The 19,711-nt window shown below is 34.5% G+C and overlaps 1 protein-coding gene across 12 annotated transcripts in view; it reads right to left on the bottom strand.

Moving 5' to 3' along the window:
• The window catches only part of LRP1B (LDL receptor related protein 1B), a 546,211-nt gene that overhangs the window by 215,864 nt on the left and 310,636 nt on the right, over nucleotides 1-19,711 (bottom strand). For all 12 annotated transcript variants that reach the window (XM_083841828.1, XM_083841833.1, XM_083841832.1 and 9 more), the window contains 5 exons: nucleotides 16,123-16,203; nucleotides 13,806-13,973; nucleotides 11,968-12,150; nucleotides 6,247-6,447; nucleotides 3,921-4,166 (listed from right to left, as the gene is read on the bottom strand). In XM_083841828.1, coding sequence (XP_083697954.1) covers nucleotides 3,921-4,166; nucleotides 6,247-6,447; nucleotides 11,968-12,150; nucleotides 13,806-13,973; nucleotides 16,123-16,203 — 879 coding nt within the window. The remainder of the gene's footprint in view (nucleotides 1-3,920; nucleotides 4,167-6,246; nucleotides 6,448-11,967; nucleotides 12,151-13,805; nucleotides 13,974-16,122; nucleotides 16,204-19,711) is intronic.

Genomic DNA, 19,711 nt, shown 5'->3' with positions numbered 1-19,711 from the left:
TCACCATTGAAGGTGTCTTGAAGGTCTTTGAAAGCAGATAAACAACAGCAGCATTCTTATTGTGTTTGATGTTCTTTCCAACCTTGTAATTTTATAACTATGAATGAGCTACATTGCAGTGAATTATAAAATTGAGAGCAAATACTCTGTATTTTACCAATTAATTATGTGTATTTTCATATACTCTTGCTTTGGCTGAATTCAATGAAATGCGTCTTGATTCTCTTCTTTCCTGATCTCATTTTTCTTTTTCCTTTTAAGAATGGTCATTGATAACAATGTAGTAGACAAAAACCATACATTTCTGTAACTACTGATTTCATGAATGCTTTTTTATCATATACAGTAAGTATATGAAATTCATGATATAAAGATGAAGTACAATCTGCATCAACAAGTGAAAGAAAAAATTCTGATAGAAGAGAATTGCAGGAATAACGCACTTAAAAACACTGTATAGAAAGACTAATGCTTCACCTTTTCCAGTGGTTTTAACTTGAAAGTTTTGGGAAAAATATGAACTGAAACATTTATTTCCCAAATAAATGCCTATTGTTTCCTTGAAGCTTACTGTAATAACAGTAGGACAAACAAGCAACTTACACTATGCTTTTCTGAAGTTTACCTCAAAAGAAAATGATAATTTTGTAAAGAATTTAGAAAAAAATATATAAAGTTTGGCATTGCATTTTTTTTTCCAATTTTAATATTGATAGCTATCTGGTAATTTTAACAAAATGGAATTCAAAAACAGCTTAAACAGATCAAGAATACAGACATTCATCCTCTTTTCCAAGTATGTATCTAGTAATACAATAAAAATACACGTAACAGAGTTTCTACAGCTTAGGAAAGGCTAAAAGTCACTTTTTAATGAAATCTATAGTACATGTTTCTGAGTTCATCAAACTTTTATTATACGAAGTTCTGAAAGGTGGAACATAAAAATGAAATTTAAATATCTTTCAAGAACAGTTTTTTCCTTCCTATTATCATCTAAAAGAGTTCAAGTGCAATATATCAGCACAACTTATTTTGAAGGATGTTCCAACAGAAACTAGGAAAAAGTGTATGGAAATATATAATTTATATTGACTTTCTATTTGAATAATGAAGCCCTATAGCATACTTTTAGTTCAATCGATACAATTTTAAAAGTGAATGAAACATTTATTCTTTGGGAAGTCAGTAATGTAACGGTACATGTCAGAACAGTAAAAGCAAACTAGTTGAAAACATGAAATATGGAAAGCGAAGAAACTGGAGAAAAACACTACGGCACATAAAGCCCTCAAGAACTGAAGATAACATAAGCAGAAATAAGGGAAAACAGGGGAAAGGAAGAGAATGGCATTGCAAGAGACATTGATAGAGAACCTAAAAAACCCACTCAAATTAATATTTCTATTTACTTATTTTTGTATAACCCATTATATTACCCCGGTTATTCATTAGATTCCTCTGGCAAACAGACTTTTTGATTCTGATATGCCATGTGCAAAAAAAAAAAAAAAAAGGTGGTGTTGGTGGGGAATCATAATGATTGCTGTATTTTCAGTCTATTAGTATTCCCATTATATTTTTGATGGACACTCAGCTAAATATTTTGTAAAGTGTCTTGAAAAAATGAAGTGCTGCATACTAATGTTACATGTTACTGCTGTGTACTACAGAACTGTTTGTCTATATACAGGAAAGTGCTATTTTAGATACCAAAAAAAATGTAGCTAAGGGCAAGGTAATAATTTTCTTCTGAACATTTTTTCTCCTGGATGAATGATTATTGGTTACTGCTCTAATATAATACACTTATACTCTGAGTTTAAGGCAAACAAATATGGCTATTCTAAGACTTACTTTATATCAACTGGTAATATTGAAGACTTTGGACATTACTGGGGACTGTTGACCTTCACAAGATCACTTGCAACTCTAGTTGTAGTAGACAACTATAAGCCTTTGTTTTATGTTTATGTAAGAACTATTGTACAGAGATGTAAATTGTATGGACATTTTGAGGCTTACAAATGCACAGATGAGACCAAAATTGGGCTCACTTGACTGGTTTACTAAAGTGCTCTTCACACAGTCAGCAACTAAAGTATCAGAGATTCTATCCTTTGGAGTATTTACCATACCCTTAAATGAAAGAAACTCAAAGGGGTCAAGACTTTATTATTAATTGTAAAAGTATATGACGTATTAATATAGAATAATTTTGTTGCTGTTTTGACGGCATTCAGATATAAACTTTATACCTTTAAAGAAAGGTATCATCTTTCTTTATACCAGCTGACATCCCCAGTCTCAGATCATATATTTAATATTAAATTCATTGATAAGATGTGAAAAGTCAATTTGTAACTTTAGATTCGTACTAACATGGCTAAATACTAAGCAGAAATATCACATGGCCCTAAGAAAAGCTGAGAAGCCTCACTCTGTCTCAATTTTCTTACTTTTCAGCACAAGTGAGTCTATTTTTTTCTTCTTCTAATTTTTATTTTTCCCTTAGCTTTCAAATACTGCTAATTTGGTATAATTTAAAGTTAATTTCAAGCATTCCTCTACAACAGTTACTAACATCATTTTATAACACTTTTAATCCTTTTTTTTGTGTGTGTGTGTGTGTGTGTAATCCAGTAAGAATGTGTGGTTTTTTGAATGCTCAGAAATGCCAGTACTAAAATAAATTAGACTCATCAAGAATCAAAAAGGAGTAAAACAGTGTCATAAATATCCCCAAAGTAGGGAAAGATTCTGGAGAACAGAGAGATGCATGGAGAGATATGCTAAGGGATGCCCAAGGACCCTGACCAGTAATGTTCGAGACCAGCAACTCAACGATGAATAAACACAATTTTAAATCTCATTCTCCTAAATCAGCAGTGATCCCCCTTCTGGAAAAGCAGGTTGAGACCTAGCAAATGTAATGCTGGAAGGAGAGTGAGTGATTGCAATGATCAAGTACGGCAAAAATTCTAATCTCACAGTTCTTAAACAAAGCACAGTATGCAAATCCACTATGGGCTGTCATTTACTGTGTCTTGCCAGTGACAGAAAACCGCTGCAAAATAATAGAAACAGCCTAACTTGAAAGTGGGGAGCGGAGTCATGGCAGGAGGACTGCCTCTTTTTGCAAAAGCAAGCTAGTAAGAGAACTCAAAGTATGTCTTCTGCAATCTTAGACAAAAGTTCCTTGATTCTCTAAACATTCAACTCATTTTTCTTTGTATGGCCTACAAGTGACAAACAAACTGGAACATGTTGAACTATAGCTGCATTCTTTTGTTCACATACATGTTATTTAAAACAGAAAAAAGTAATAACAACTAAAGATGTTCGCTTTTTGAAACTGTTGAGTTCAAAACCAGATAACCTTCTAATACTTTTGCAACACTTCAAGATTGCAAGAGGAGTCTGGATGTAACAAGGCAAGGCACTCTGTTAAAATTGTTTTTATTTACATATTAGAAGACTGACCTTTTATTTCACTTAACCAATCAATATCAAGATGTCACAGACTGATAATTTTCTTGAAAACAAATAGAAAATACCCTATATTCCTTATATACATATATCTATATGTACAGATACATAAACATAAATACATATATAACTCCCCTGCATCAAAAATATACTTAAAAATGCTTAAAACTCTGAATGACTCAAAAATTATATGGCATTAGCATTCTATGGGATGTTTTATAAAGTAAGAACTAATACTGCATTACTCCTTCATCCTCCATCACGAACAGCGTCACCTTTGAGTTTTTCAGATTCCTATCAGCCCTAAATTTTCATAATCCAAACCTATACTTAATATTAAAAAATGGGTAAAAAATGAACAAACAACAACCTACCACTAAATGGACATAACAGCTATTAATGTCTGGAACAGTGAACTGAATTCAACTTACCGGTACTAATGCAATTTTCTCCATCCTTACTGAGCTTCCAGCCTTCATAACATGAGCACTTGACAGTATTTTTATGCTGTTCACATACTTGACTACACTTAAGGTGCTTGGTACAATAATCCATGATTTCACAAGTTTTGTTGTCTATACTAAGACTGAATCCTGCAGGGCAGGAACACACAATTCTTCCTCCAGGAACCACAGAACATTGATGGCTACATCCACCATTATTAAGTGAACATTCATCTGAAATAACATGGAAAAATTAAAGCATTAAGGACTGCAAGGGACATCAGTTATATTGTATACTTCTTAAAGACACCGGGTCAACTAAAACATATGAAAAGCCTCTAAGAAAAGCAAACTGAATTTTAAATCTGCTAAACAGCTATGTGTATTTATTTTTAAAATGATCTAATTTTTAAGTATTCAGCATTGTAGCTTTCCTGCAACCTTTCAATATTTTAGCATGACAGATGTACAATACATATATATATATACACACACACACTCATCTTCACAGACTTTCATGCATATTATTTCTTTCACTGAAGAAATAGAGTGTACATACAGAGTTAGCCCACGGCTGATGTATAGAAAAATAAACACACATACTTTCCCAAATACTTCCCTTGCCTCCAAATACTTGAATTTCTGGGTTTGGGAAGGCTTCATCTCTTAGTCATTAGGTATCTATATCATAAACAACTCATTGTCAAAGAAACATGTACAAGTAAGAATTAAAAATAAATAAATAAAAACAAATAAGGATTTATTTATCCTTCTTTTCCATTAACAACTACTAGAGAATACTATCTCTGCATCGTCTGTGTCAACGCTCTCACATTATATTCTGCACATAACTGATGATCTGCAAAGCTCTCCTAAATGGATTGATGGTGATTTGTGAAACCTTTAAAGAATCTGATTTTAAAGCATGGTAATTGTGTACAGTGGTCTGTGAGAAATTCTGTGATCTCTGGAGCAAAAAAGCCATAGAATTACTCCTTACCTCATAATACTACTAATAATCACAGAATCAATGGCAGTGCCAAACTGGTCCATTGTTGCACTGGAAACAAGGCTTCATTTTTATTTTTTAATCTATTTGTGTCTTTAGTTATTTTGTTTGATTCTACCAAGTTTCTGAAAGCCCTGTTCACTTGTGATAAGATTTATAAAAATGTTTTCTAAACAAGAATTATTCCCTTCCCAATTTTAATAAAGCAATAAAAAGGACTTTCTTCTAATAGCCCTTTGTTCAGATTTCAATTTTTATTTTTTTTATTTTTATCTTTTTAAAGACAAAAAAAGGATCAAGCTCTTTAAAATATCTAACATGCAAAGGTGCAGCCTGACAAGCCATACATCCTGAATATATCCTTCATTTTATGCTTGGGTTTGTTTTAAAACTAAATAATTAAGACAGGTAAAATGCCTGTTGTTGAGTAGCACACCATCTAGAAGTTGTAACAATTGTTAAAAGACAAGCTGGGCCCTATGTTGTGTCCAACAGGATATAGATGCCATAATTGTCTACTACTAGTAGAAAGATGATTGTCCAAATACAGCAACAGCACAGAAATAATATAAATGACCATACGCTATATCTTCTTTCACCTGGAGTTTAAATGATGCACTAACAACAGAACAGGTGACAGTATGGGAAATTTGGGGCTACCACGTAATTTTAACATACTCCAGAGGCACAATGAATTTAACAATCCCTCTAACAGCACAGTCTGCAAACCAACAGAGTAAGACAGTGGAAATCTCTGCTCTCTCCAGCAGCTTTTGCCCAGCCAGTGAATTCACTCAGCTACGCTAAACAATTAAGGTGACTCAGCACAGCCCATTGAAGGGTCTCCTAGTGAAGACTGATCCTAGAGAGTGAAAACGCTTGAGAGCACCTCCAAATTCTGTTACCATCAAAGAGAAATGTTAATGCCTTCTAGCTATCCCAATACATTTCTTCATGATCTTCTATACAGCTACTGACAGGTTTCCATCAACTCAAGCTTTTGTAATCTGAGAGAATTGCACATTAGGTTCAGTGCTTTCATTTATGCCAGAGCCCCTTAAATTGTTTACCTCCAGAAAATGAAAGAGTTACCTAAGCAGCTATGTTTGCCCTTATTTGAAAAAAAACTGATAGATCAAGGAAAAGAACAGCATGATTTAAATTAAAATAAATAAATAAACATAAATCCTCACACAGGCTACTGTGATAAAATTTCCATAAGATTAACATGAGAAGTTTTGTTTGAAAGAAAATATTATGACAGACGGTATCAAGGAATCAGGAAAATGTGTCTAAAGCAAATACCACAAAGATCGCCTTCATCAGATCCATCAGGACAATCTCTTCTCCCATTGCAGAGCTTCTCAGGCTGTAGGCAGATGGAGGTATCATTAGCACAAGGGTATTTTGGTGGTCCACACATATAGCCCTCGCAATTATCCTCATCAGACTGATCCTCACAATCAATATCGCCATCACATAGCCACGCTTTGCTAATGCATCTCCCTTGGAGAAAAAAAGACACAAAATAAACACAGGAAATCAGACTGGAAGCAAGCTTTGGAAAAAAAATGTCAGTAACATTACACAGGATCAATCCTGACTTTTTCTATGCTGAATAAAAATGCTTACAGGCAGGACATATCCTCATAATCTCAGTTAAATATTCCAAATAGTACTGGTTTTTATTATTTTTTTATTTTTTATTTTTTTACTTCAGCTTTTCTTCCTCTCTCCTCCTTTATCTTCTATTCCAACAGCCTTCCATAGAAGCAGTGTTTCAAGATATGACATTCTATTTATGTGGGTTTGAGGAACAAAATCTTTCTAGGAAGTATAAACAATACATTTCCAGAACATGACAGAGAAATGATTATCTTTTACACAGAATAACTATAAAGGATGAAACATCTGACAAGATTTTAGTACTACCAAAGCAGTGTTCAGATCATTTCTTTCAGTCTTTAAAAGGAAAAAAAAATAAGAAACCAACACCTTTGTGCTGACCACTAACATTTAGAGATGCAAGACAGCCTTTTGACTGAGAACATGGTAATGATCTTTAAAAAAAACATACAGGTATTAAATTAGAATCACTGAAGCCAGGGTTTGTAACAGTTAAAGAATAACAGACAATGAATGTATGTGTGTGCACATGTGTGCATAGTCATGTCCCAAACTGTATTTTTGATCTCTCCAGCATAAACTTGTTACTTGCTAGCTACAACCACAAAAGGCTGGTTGTAAATTTTGGTAACACCTGGACTGAACAAAATTGTTATGGACTTATCTCTCCAATTAATACGGAGACATCAAATAGAACTAATTAAGAAGCTGATCTTGCACTGTGCTTCTGCCTATAAACTACTTAGAGAGGCTGTCTGGAATGGGACAGAAGATCCTGGAAGCATGGGGATCCACTGAGAACAATGCCTGTGGATGCCCAGGTAATGGCTGGTGATAATCAAGACTTAAACACAAGACTGGTAACTGCAAACTGCTGAACAGCATGAACTAACGTGACTTTCTGTTCAGCCTTCCCAGTTTGGCAACCATCTTCCCAACAGAAAATTGAGACTGAATATGATACCAAGCGAGTGAGTGAAATAATCAGCTAGAATAAACTCCCATCCCATTGGTTATTAAATGCACCCCAGTGCCTGATCCACTACAGGCTATCAGTTACTCTGTGTTGCACACGGCATGGCCCCTTATAAAACCACCTTGAAAGAGATTCTGTAGAGCTGTCTGCAAAATGTAGCACCCATCCCTAACTGTCATTCTACTATCTGCCATAAAAGAGTAGCTGATTTCAATTTATTTTAAAAGAATTGTTTGCTGGTTAGCTTAAGATGAGAATAATGGTTTTCATTTGTTATTTTCACCTTCTTTTAATTGCACGGGTACCATCTTCTTCACAGAATGATACAATACACTGGTACAAGAACAAAGAAAAAAATATGTTTCTGCAGCATCCCACAAGGCTGCTTTCACTTTCGGTGAACAACACCAAGAATTGAAATTTCAGGATCACAGTACAGAGAATGCGGTTTCAAACAACAGAACATAATTTTACCGATGCAAAATCCCTGAAAAATTAAACGGGGAGAGAAGTCAATTAGAATGAAAAGCTTTCCCCTTTTGCAATAATGGTCAAAGCCCTAAATAGGCTACCAAGGGGTCAAAGTCCCAAAGTCCCGAATATCCAAAAAAGATAGGAATGAACAGACACAAGGAAACAAAGCTGTTCACATAACATGTATGCTGTCTGTTCTCACATGCAATCAAAATTGCTTCAAAAAATGCCTAGATTCATTATTATCTTGAAATGAACATTGATTTTATATATTATTCTAACACAGCAGTAGAATGAAAGCTAATGGAAGACATGAATACCAAGCAAATGCCAGGTCCCAAAGTAAATTGGTGTTGCTTCTAGTAGAGCTCCTAATCTGTTTTTCTTTTTCTTCCTCTTCTTCTTCTTCTTTTTTTTTTTTAATCTTTTAATACATACAAATGTTTACAGAGCAAATCAGTTTTCCTACCTTTCCCTTACCTTAATGAAGATATATTTTAAACTAAATGATTTAGCTACCACTATGATAGCTATGACATGTTCTTAAGTAGAATATACTTACAAGGAATTAATCTTTGACAAAATTCTAAAGAGACAGACCTAATGAAATATTATGACTCTCTTGAAATCATTATTTCAAATTCACTCAATTATTTTTGCTTTACTGCCCCTTACTGAATCTTACATTTTTCGTTTCTAGAAACCATTTCTGTAAAATTCTATGATAAGTTAACTGCCTCAATGGATATATCTTTTCTTTGCCATAGCTCTTTAGCGTAATACAGAAAAAGTAAATGTAAAGTAGTACATTAGAAGTTCTGAAGCAAGAACTATGGGTAAAAGACTCATCCAAATGCTTCTCCAGCTTTTTTTTTTTTTTTTTTTCCATTTTCTACTACTATTAGCAAGTACAACAGAGAATTAACTTTTTACACACTGTTCAGTCTTTGTCAGTCTACTGAACCCAGGGAGTTTTTGGACTGATGATCTATTAAACTGTAGGAAAGCTGCTTTGATGGACAGTTAATTGCATTCATTTTCCTCTTAGTGTTGCTCCTAACTGCTGAAAGCTGTAATGCCTTCCTAACCTATGGAATGGACCCAAACTCATTCACACAAAAATGCATATGTTCTAATCTGACATGTTCAACAAAATGCAGCAACTATGCCAGTCAGTCAATGATCTTACTTGCTTTGTAGTACACACTTGAGACTTAAACTACTTTCTCACACTAATTTCTGCTATTTAAAAGCTTTTTGTTCAAAGCAGATGCTTATAAATATCTCCTGGATGAGACAAAAGAGAAATTTTCTCCTCTACTCATCCCATATCACAATCTTCCATTTTGACTCTTATAATTCCACATTCAGACAGTATTATTTGCTGTTGTCCTCCTCTTCCAATATCACTGTAATCACCAGCTGGTTACTTCCTCTCTGTGTACATTCCTTATTTTCCCACTCAAATAAATACTACTTCTTCCTTCATTTTTTTTTCCTCTGGTATATTATTAACACATGGGGAAAAAAAAAAAAAAAAAGTACAAAATGATAGCCCACAAGATAGCATTAAAAATGGTGACCTACAGAATTAACTGCTTCTTCAACAAAATACAAAAAGCCGTAAGTATGAAAAATGTACAATAGAGTTCAGATCTATTGCTTACTAAACTGAAGTATTCATGACTTTTTTACATTTGTCTTCCCAGAAGTACTTGAATACTACTATCATTAGAGCAATTTTTAAGTGAGATTGCACAGATTTTAGTTTTGGTCCAGTACTGCAATCTGCAAGTAGGAAACAGAATAAAAAGTATAGATTTTTGCAGTACATAAATCTGAGTTGAGGTACATACCTGTAAAAAAGTTGTAGGACAGAATCTGAATTTAGAATACTGAATTTAATTTTAGCTTTATCTAATTTAGCCTAAACTAACTTAGAAGTAGTCTAATTTAATTTAAAAGCAGAAAGTGGACTAGAAGCAGCCCAATGGTAGCTAATCTAAGGTAGTCAATATACCTCCTTCACTACTGCTGCTCAGAACTCTAACATTGTTTATTGCATCTCCACAAACGACTGTGTGATGTTCCAGCAAAAATGAGAAATGTCAATCTGAAATCCATTAATGCAAATTAACAGATTAATTTACCTTTCTTTTGAAGCAGACCTATTATATTTTGATTTAGTAAATTGGACACTACCACCTAGCAATATATAAAGGGAAAATTAGCCCATTTCTCTTAATATGAACAATTCTCACAAGTGTGAGGAGCTAGACACTATTATTTGTTTAAAATAATCCACAGAGAAAATGGCGTTCTGAAACCTGAGAATCATGAGAGGATTATGACATAAACTATTTCTCATAACACCATTAATATTCATTTGTCCCACCATCCAGAATTAAATCGAAAAGTAACTAAATAAAAATTTGATTTTGCAGTTTCTTGTTACAATGCATTACCAACATGTCTCCTCTGGAACAGCAATTTTGCTCTTTCCAGGACTGGTGGAAGGAAAACAATGAAAAAAAAGTTATTGATGGAACTGTCAGAACTGATTCCTGAAGTGATGATTCCACACAACTAACAAGTATGATCGAGTTTTCCTATAAATGAAAGCCGTATATCCTTAAATTCAGCAAATGTTTGATGAAAATAAAATTTTTGCTGCCAGAGAATTCACATTTCATCCTCCATACCACAAACTGACTGAGACATTGCACTCATTGCACATGATTATAAACATGGTTAAACGTACAATGAGGAAAAATAGTTTGAAAACTTTTCCCCATTTAAGCTTCAGAAAAAAAAGATATTACACTTCATAAGGAAGTGCCTTTCTTCTTTCAGGGTTCCCATCAGGCTATTTTAGGGAAAAGACTATTCTGTTAAAAGGGAAGAATCTCTTTTCACTTACTGAACGTATTTCATTTTAAAACTACTTAAATACATAGCTATGTGCAAGAATACTAAAGAGTTTTATTTTGTCTAGACAAAATTCTGTATTTCATATTTTTAATTTTCATATTTATTCAGATGTTATGATTTCTGTAACTTTAAAAGCCAAGTAGCAGCAAGCAACCAAGCATTTCTAAGACATGCTGAAGTAGTTCACATATTAAAAATTCACTCTGTTCATACTGTAAATTTCAATAAAGTACTTTACTGTATCCATACAAATTCGCAAATACTCCTAGTCAGAGTTCTGGTTTGCAACATTTCTCATGCTCAGCTATAACACAGACACTAGGACATGTTCTTTCCATTACTAATGGCAGCTATAATTACTACTTATTATATATACTGCAATTTATACTTTGTTTTTAAAAGTTGTTTTACTGCCAATATTTCATTAAGCTTTGAAAGAAATTGAAAAAATGGTAAGTACAATTACAACCTATATACATTGCATATTCCTTTTAAGTATGATTTTGCAAAATATCCTAATGTAAACATTAGCTAGTCATATTATTTTCAGATTTTTTAAAGTAAGTAGCAAGATTAGATTTTAAGCATTCTCAGAGAATACATTTTTCTTTCAATGTTGTCATTAAAATTTCCAATGCTGTAGTTCTAATTCTTTGAAGTCTTCTAACTAATTACTTTACATAATTTCAATGAAATCACTTGTAGTGCCAAAGACGGAAAATGGAAGAAAACACTTGGAATTTAAATCATTATTAAACGCTACATTTATGTATTTGTTTTAATGTACTATCAAGAGAACAGTCTCAGCTTTACATAATCTCAAAAGTCATCCATTTTATATCATAAATCAGAAAAGAGATTAGGGAAGGATATTCTCTTCTCCTGGTATGAGTAACATCATCTCAGTAGTATTAAACACTAAAAGCACTGTTTACATAGTACCTTTATGACCAAGTCACATACAGAAACACAAGCACAGTATTAGTAAGTGAGAGCAAAACATATTTGTGAATATATACCTGTACTCTTGCAGGAGAACTTTGTTTTTTCATCACACAGACGTATAGTTCCATTGCAGCCTTTTTCATCACTACCATCTTCGCAGTCCTTTTCTCCATCACAGCGCCACAACTCAGGAACACAGTTCCCATCAGGACTGCATTGAAATTCCTTCCCATTGCATCTTCCAGGAGAGGAAGTTTCTTAGAAAAATGAGAATTACATTGAAAAACATATTCATGTGAGTTTTTTCTATGCAAAGTTTACAATGAATTGGAATCCCCTTTACTAATCAAAGCCAAGGCCAGAGTACCCAAGTATAACTCCACACCATTTTTTTTTCCCTTTTTTTTCCTAAATAACCATAATTCTTGCATTCTATCATAAATAAATCAATAAAAATTTCTTGTACAAGTGTATACCGTGTAGCAGAGCAGGATACAGAAGAACTGTTGATGACTGTATAAAACACCTATTTCAGACAGTGACTGAAGTCCCAATGTAACATGGTATTGTATAAAAAGAGATGGGAGTGAATAGGGAGGCAAATCAATAGTACCAGACCAATTATTTTGATACACGTAAATAATAATATATTTTCAAATATATAAAAATTAAGAACTTTACTCATGTACATTCTGCTAATCCATCTATTTGTATGAGGTCTGCAGATAGAATGTAGACTCATAAAAAGGACCAATAAAATCAAGTACAATTATTTTGTTGTGGGAAAATCACTATGAGAAAACTATGAGAGAAGAATATATTAGCTTCTTTTTATCTGTTTATTTTTTATCCTTTACCACAAGCATGCTCCCTTTCCGTCCCCACCCAAATAAATACAAAGTATGACATTTGATTGTGTCTGTAGTTTGTTAAAACATTTCTATGTTTCAGCAATACTATCAAAAATGAATATTTGAATAACACAGAAATGAGAGAGTTACTACATAAAACAAAAACCAACCAACCAAAACAAACAAACTCAAACAAAGAAAACAGAAAATGTAAACAGTAGCTTAAGGAATGTTCTTTATTGGCTCTTTATCTAGGTAGCATGCACCTCCGTTAAAAGGACAAACATCATGTTTATCATAATTCAATAAAGTAAAACTATGAAACTTCTCTTGGCATAAGTTTTTTTTTTTTTAATGCATTCTTCTGTGATATCCTTCTGTATTATCATATTACATCTCAAATTTTCAAAGCTTGTTGTAAAACTAATCAAATTGCTTCCTGTGTTGTGTTCCAAGGAGATTCCAGAAAGTAACTTCCCCTTAAATCATAAAATGTGTAAGACAAGGTAATGACGTAAACGGTCCCTTCCCATTTACCGCTCTTACCTATTCCCACTTCCTCTTCTCTACCTTAATATTCTGTTAAATATTTCTGTTTACAAATAAAATGCAGATTTCCACAGGGAATAACAGGTACAAAGAGAGAGAAATAAATGGGCAAATTCCTCAGTTCACTTAAGTGTATGGGGGTGGGGAGTAAGATTGACATCTTCAAACAGTTAAATGGAAGTTTGTCAACTATGTGAGCAAGGAAAGAAAAGATAAAGACCATGAGTTATCCCAGAAAAGTACAGAGATGTCTACTACAAATCATACCAAAAGTAGACTTTTAAATGTGGTAAGATGATGTTTAAATTCACTATGACTGTCAGCAATACAGCAAAACTTAACGCCACAATTTGTAGTGTGTTTATTGCAAGTTAGGGACTTCTTCACTGCTTCATTGCTATTGAAAATACAAGAGAAACACAGTATGTAGCCTATCTAGGGTCCTTTGTATTTATAATAATACATTCTCTGTATTTACCAGTAATAAAATGTGGGAAGAAGAAAATAGCTACCTTCCTTGGTGCAGTTTGTTTTTGTTTCATCACTAAAATCTCCACAGTCATTGTCACCATCACATGCCCAATGGCTTGGGATACATCTGCCGTTATAGCACCTGAACTGATCAGCAGAACATGAATGGATACAGCCCAGTTCATCACTTCCATCGCCACAGTCATCATCTGCAAATATTAATTTTTATTTTTTTAATTTTAAAAGATACAAAACCTGAATAAAAGATGTCAGGAGAAATAAACTATTTCTGAAAGGTGAGAAAAAATAATGTGGTAAATAAAACAGTCTTGTTTGTTAACTCCCCACAAAAGTACAGTAAACTTATTTCTAATACACAGTGTTACAGAATATCTTGAGTTGGAAGAGACCAATAAAGATCACCAAGTCCAACTCCTGATTCCACATAGGACTACCCAAAAATCAGACCCTATTCTGAGAGTGTTGTACAAATGCTTCTTGAACTCCAGCAGGCTCAGTGCCATGACCACTTTCCAGGGGAGCCTGTACAGGGCCCAACAACCCCCTCAGTGAAGAACCTTTTCCTAACACCCACCCTGAACCTCCCCGTCCCAGCTCCATGCCATTCCCTCGGGTCCTGTCGCTGTCCCCAGAGAGCAGAGCTCAGCTCCTGCCCCTCTGCTCCCCTCGTGAGGGAGCTGCAGGCCGCCATGAGGCCTCCCCTCGGCCTGCTCTGCTCTGGGCTGACCAAACCAAGGGACATCAGCTGCTCCTCATACAGACATACGGAGCTTCACCTCTAAACCCTTCACTGTTTTCATAGCCCTCATTTGGACATACTCTACCAGTTTTATGTCCTTTTTATGCTGTGGTGCCCAAAACTGCACACAGTACGTGAGGGGGGGCCACACCAGAGCAGAGCGGGACAATCACTTCCCTCTGTGGGCTAGCAGTGCCATGCCTGATGCACCCCAGGATAAGGTTGACCCTTTTGGCTGTCAGGGCATGCTGTTGACTCTTATTTAACTTGCCATCCACCAGAACCCCCAGATCCTCTTCCATAGGGCTGCTCTCCAGCCGCCTGTCCCCCAGCTTGTCCGTGCAGCCAGGGTTGCCCCTTCCGAGGTGCAGAATCTGGAACTTTCTCTTGCGGAACGTCATGCAGTTGATGACTGCCCAGCCTTCTAGTCTGTCAAGATCTCTGCAAGGCCTACGTGTGAAGGAACATGTAGTTCCGTAACTCTGTCTCTTGCCCCTCTGTCATTTTGGATAGTCTAAGCCCCTTACACTTCTTCACACTTAGCTATTCAGTCACAGATACCAGTAAAGTGTTAGAGGGCTGTAGATTTTCTTCATTTCTTTGGTCAACTACAGATGCTCCCAAATGAAGCTGGTTTATTTTATTCTCAGTGATTCCTTAAGTTAGACAGTTAAATACATGTATAAACAAGCAAGCATAGAACTGTATATAAGTCAAAATGAAAGTCTGATGTCAACAATTATTTTTAGCAGTATCACTTTTTTTTTTTTCTGTGCACTTGCAACAGTGAGAGTTAGAGAAAGATAGCAGCATGTAAGTAAGGGTGAAATGTAGTTTCTCATTACTTTAATGTTGTAGTCATTACAACAATCTTAAGGCAGTTCCTGTAATTTGATTGTGATCACCAAGAGAGGGAAAAAATAAGTATATTAGATAAACACTAAAGGGTTTCCTTTACACAGAATTTCAGCAAGCACACTGTGATAATTTGGGGATTTTGTCCATTTACAGCTATGAATTCCAGTCAGCCTCATAAAATTACAGTAATATCAAATTATGTGGTGGATGAAGAACCAACCCAATGTTGTTAGAACTGGCATGATACCCCTCCCGCATCACAAGCTCTGGAAAAATATTCATGTGAATAGCTGTCATTCAGATATATTCTCTTTAGGACAAAAGAAGTAACTATATCATAAAGCCTTCCTGACCTTCCCTCTTAGTTGCTGTTTATAAAGTGGAACTTGCCCACGAACAACAAATTAGGTATTTTGTCACCGGAACAGCTTTGTTTTCTAAAAGCAGAAAATACTTTCATAAACAACATTTTGTTTTTGTTTTTAAATAATTGAAGATTGCATCACAATTCATTTTACAGAATACACTATTTGCAACTATCATCATACCCCACTGCACTGTTTCCTGAATGTTCCTTCAATTTTGCTGCTTTCTATATTAGGTAAGTGATTTAGAACTACTATACTTATTCTCTGAACCAGTTGCAAGACAAACTGGTAATATTAGTCTCATAAGAAAAGAATGAATATCAAAGTAAGATCTACCCTATTCATTTCAGATTAAGAACACTCGATACTTGCCTGAATCACAGAGCCATTTGCTGCTAATGCATCTTCCGTTTTTGCAAATAAATTGAGTTAATGGTTCACACGTTGGGAATTCTGTGAAAGTGTTCAAAAACAAAACTTATTTCATGTACATCATCTTTAGTGAGATTCTTTCACCCTCCTGCATGCATAAATTACACAAGTCGAATACATTATAAAAAACATCTGCACTTGCACTTGCCTGAGGCAATTTGGAAAGGAGGAAAAAGTGAGCGAAAAAGTGAGAGAAAAAAAAAGGGGGGGGGGGAAGGCTTTTAACAATAAACACCATCCAATACCTATCCTTCATCAATGTGGACAACTGAAGTGTATTATTCTGTGTCATATGTCATGGTCCTATACTCCCATCAGACCAGGCCTGTCTGCCATTAGTTTTATGACTGATACAAATTGAGTTTTCAGCATTTTTATTTATATAAAAATGGTTCCCCAATTGCAATAACTGCCAATAAAAGATAGGAAATAGAAGACTATAAAATTAGAAGGTTAAGTACAAAGTAAAAGAACAGTCAAGAAATAAAAGTTACTGCACAATGACATAATAGAATGCAAAATTAAAATGTCAGTATTTACAATCATTTCCTACATGTATTCCTGCAAAAAAAAAAAAGTAGAAAACACATTATCATTCATAGAGAGTCATCTATTACAATGAACTTTGTTTTTAAGATTGTGTAATATGCTTTTGCATAAAATGATTTTTTTTCAGATTTCTTTTTCTTCTAAAACCAATGACATAGCTAGGTATGCACATTCATACTATTTACGTGTTAAACTGTGCTTGTATCCATTCCATTTGGAAAATACAAGATCCACCTAACAAAACCTACAAATTTACAGGAAATAATCTGGAAGTTTAACTTGATTCAAAACGAGTGTGGATGAGCCTAAACTCTCTATAGAGACGTTCAAGAAAGTAAGATTCTTCTCAGAAAGTGTTAGATACCTAACAGAAACCAGAGACAACGATATTACCAATCCACTTGAACTACTAAAGGCAAGTTCTTCCTTCACTGAGGACTTCCTGGTTGGAAGTTCCGACAAAGAACATCCTAAATGCAAGAAAGTAACATCTGAAATGAGGCATAGCCCTGTCAGCTACAACAAAACTGCCAAAAACTACAGCAAATCACCAAGTGGATTCCTCATTAGGTGTCTCCAGCTACATTAGATTGTTCTAGTGTTGTTACAACTGAGCTGAAATAAAGCTAAACTTCACAAAGATTTTGAGAATCAGGCCATATAATCACTCAGGAGTGAAGCGTTTTTCTGATCTTTTTAAACATGCTACATAAACATAGTATTTCTTTATAACAATAAATGAAATATTTAGTCAATGAGTCTCTGACTTAGATTTGCTGTCTCTTGCTGTCTCTGTTGCAGAAAATGTGCTATAGCTAACACAAAAGCTATTATTTTTATAGCAGCTCAGAGACAGTTTTAGCTTAAAAAAAAGTCACACCTAAAGCAACAAACAAGCCACATCAACTAGTAATATTTAGAGATCACCAAGAACATTTTAAGACTAAAGTGATTATTCTGCTTCAACACAAGAAAGAGGTGGGAAGAAAATTTAACACCAGTGACAAAAGTTTGTCAATCACTCTTAGAGAGTCTTTTGTTGTTAAACAAAACATTTGTTTCTTGGGGGAACACTTTACAGTGACAACCAAAAATCTGTTCTGATACAAATAATGTCGATGTTCAAGGATGATGATGTTTAACTATGATATATGCTTAGATGTTTTAAGCAAAACTGAAAGCATTTTTTTTGTATTATTAGCTGTCCCATATTTTTTTCTAAAAACTTAATCCTTATATTAAATGGCATTTTCCCCCTTTCCTTATATGAATGCCTTCATGACTTTATTTTCTTTATGTTTCTGTCTACATATGGCTTGTATAAAGAGACTGAAACTAATCAAAATGACTTGTGATTACCCTTACACATACACGCATATTGTGTCTCTCAGATCACCACAGTCTTTCCAAGGATGTTTTCCAGTATCTCCAATATTTACTTCTCAAACCTCCAGACTCTACAGCTCCCTCTTACATCCTGGAGGACAGACACAACACCACCCCTCGCTGTCACCTCCTGAAGCTGACTCACAGCCATCCCTGTGCTGACTGCCCAGCAGACACACAAAACAACAAAGGTGCCTCTTGAACTCACAGGGAACTTTCTGCACAGTGTAGACACCAATCTTATTTATTTTTGCTATCCAACTGTTCTGTAGAAGCTCTGTTTCTTTGATACTTTCTTTGCCTTTTGGTTATTGACTGCAAATGCCATGACAGGTAGACAAATGGACACTAAACACGATCTTAAGTCAGGTGAAAAATAAGGAGGGTCTTCAGGAACGCCATGATTCTTAGCAATGGTTGTATTTTAAGAAAAAAATATTTTTGATACTGGCATCACCTTTCCCATCCTGCTCACCAAAGCTATAGACTGGCATAAGTATACATAAGTTATTGAACCAATATAAGCCAAAAGTTATTCATAGCTGAAGACTGATGCAGGTAAAAAAACTATTTGTAATTGTAACTATTAAATACAAGATGAATTTTAAACTGTTTCACAAAAGAATATTGGAAAGCTAAATATTTTTGATGGCAGCAATGCCTTTACCCATTAGCCATCAAATTGTAAGGCAGAATGAAAAATCAAATATTTGACATATTTTACAATCACAGTACTCAGGCGTAAAAGAGCAAAATCCCAAAATATGGAACACAGGTAAAATTTGGCTAAACTGAAAGACAGCAGGTGAAATGATTGTTGATTAAATGATCTGAAGAAATATTCTAGATAAGCTGACAGGATATACCATACCAAACGTGAGGAGAACTTACAAAGATAATATTAATATCTATAAACTGACCACAAACACAAGGTATGGCCAGTCACAGAAATTATTACAGTATCAAGTACCATGCTGTACCATTACAGAAAACATCGTAATCTGAGAGACTGAAATAAAGCAAGTCCACTGCAATCACCTTCTCTACCTCTGTACACGGCAGGCAACAGATCTTACTTGATTTGAAGCATGGCAATTAGAAGCCTACCTTAATGCATTTTCACTCACATAATGCTTTTGTTTTTTTTTTCAGCTTTATCAAATTTCTCATCTATTGATCAGATATCAAGTACTTTCAATATCAAACAAGTCTTTTTTCTTAACGAATTGTTAAAAAGTAATGAGAAACAAGACAAGAGAAAACAAGTTAATACTCCATGAAACATAACAACTATGTACATATAAAATTTTTGAAAGATCTTGAATGCAGTTATAAAAGAAAATAGCGCTGAAAATTACACATGGCCTTAAAAAGTAAAAATGTAAACTCAACTAATGGGTATTAGCTGATTGCCAGTCATGAATAATTGAAAATTAAACAAACTTAAAGGATTATGAATCAACACAATTTACTGATTGGATCCTACTCTATAGATTTTCTGGCAGCTGAGGACCTTGAGATTTATGTTTGTGGAGCACAGGGATATCAGCCACTCTCATTTACATATTTACTCTCTATGTGCTTTTTTCTTGCT

This window comes from Anser anser, assembly GCF_964211835.1.
Source record: "Anser anser genome assembly, chromosome: 6".
Lineage (NCBI taxonomy): Eukaryota > Metazoa > Chordata > Aves > Anseriformes > Anatidae > Anser > Anser anser.
Note: the sequence above shows the minus strand (reverse complement) of the source record. Positions and strands in the feature narration are given on the sequence as shown.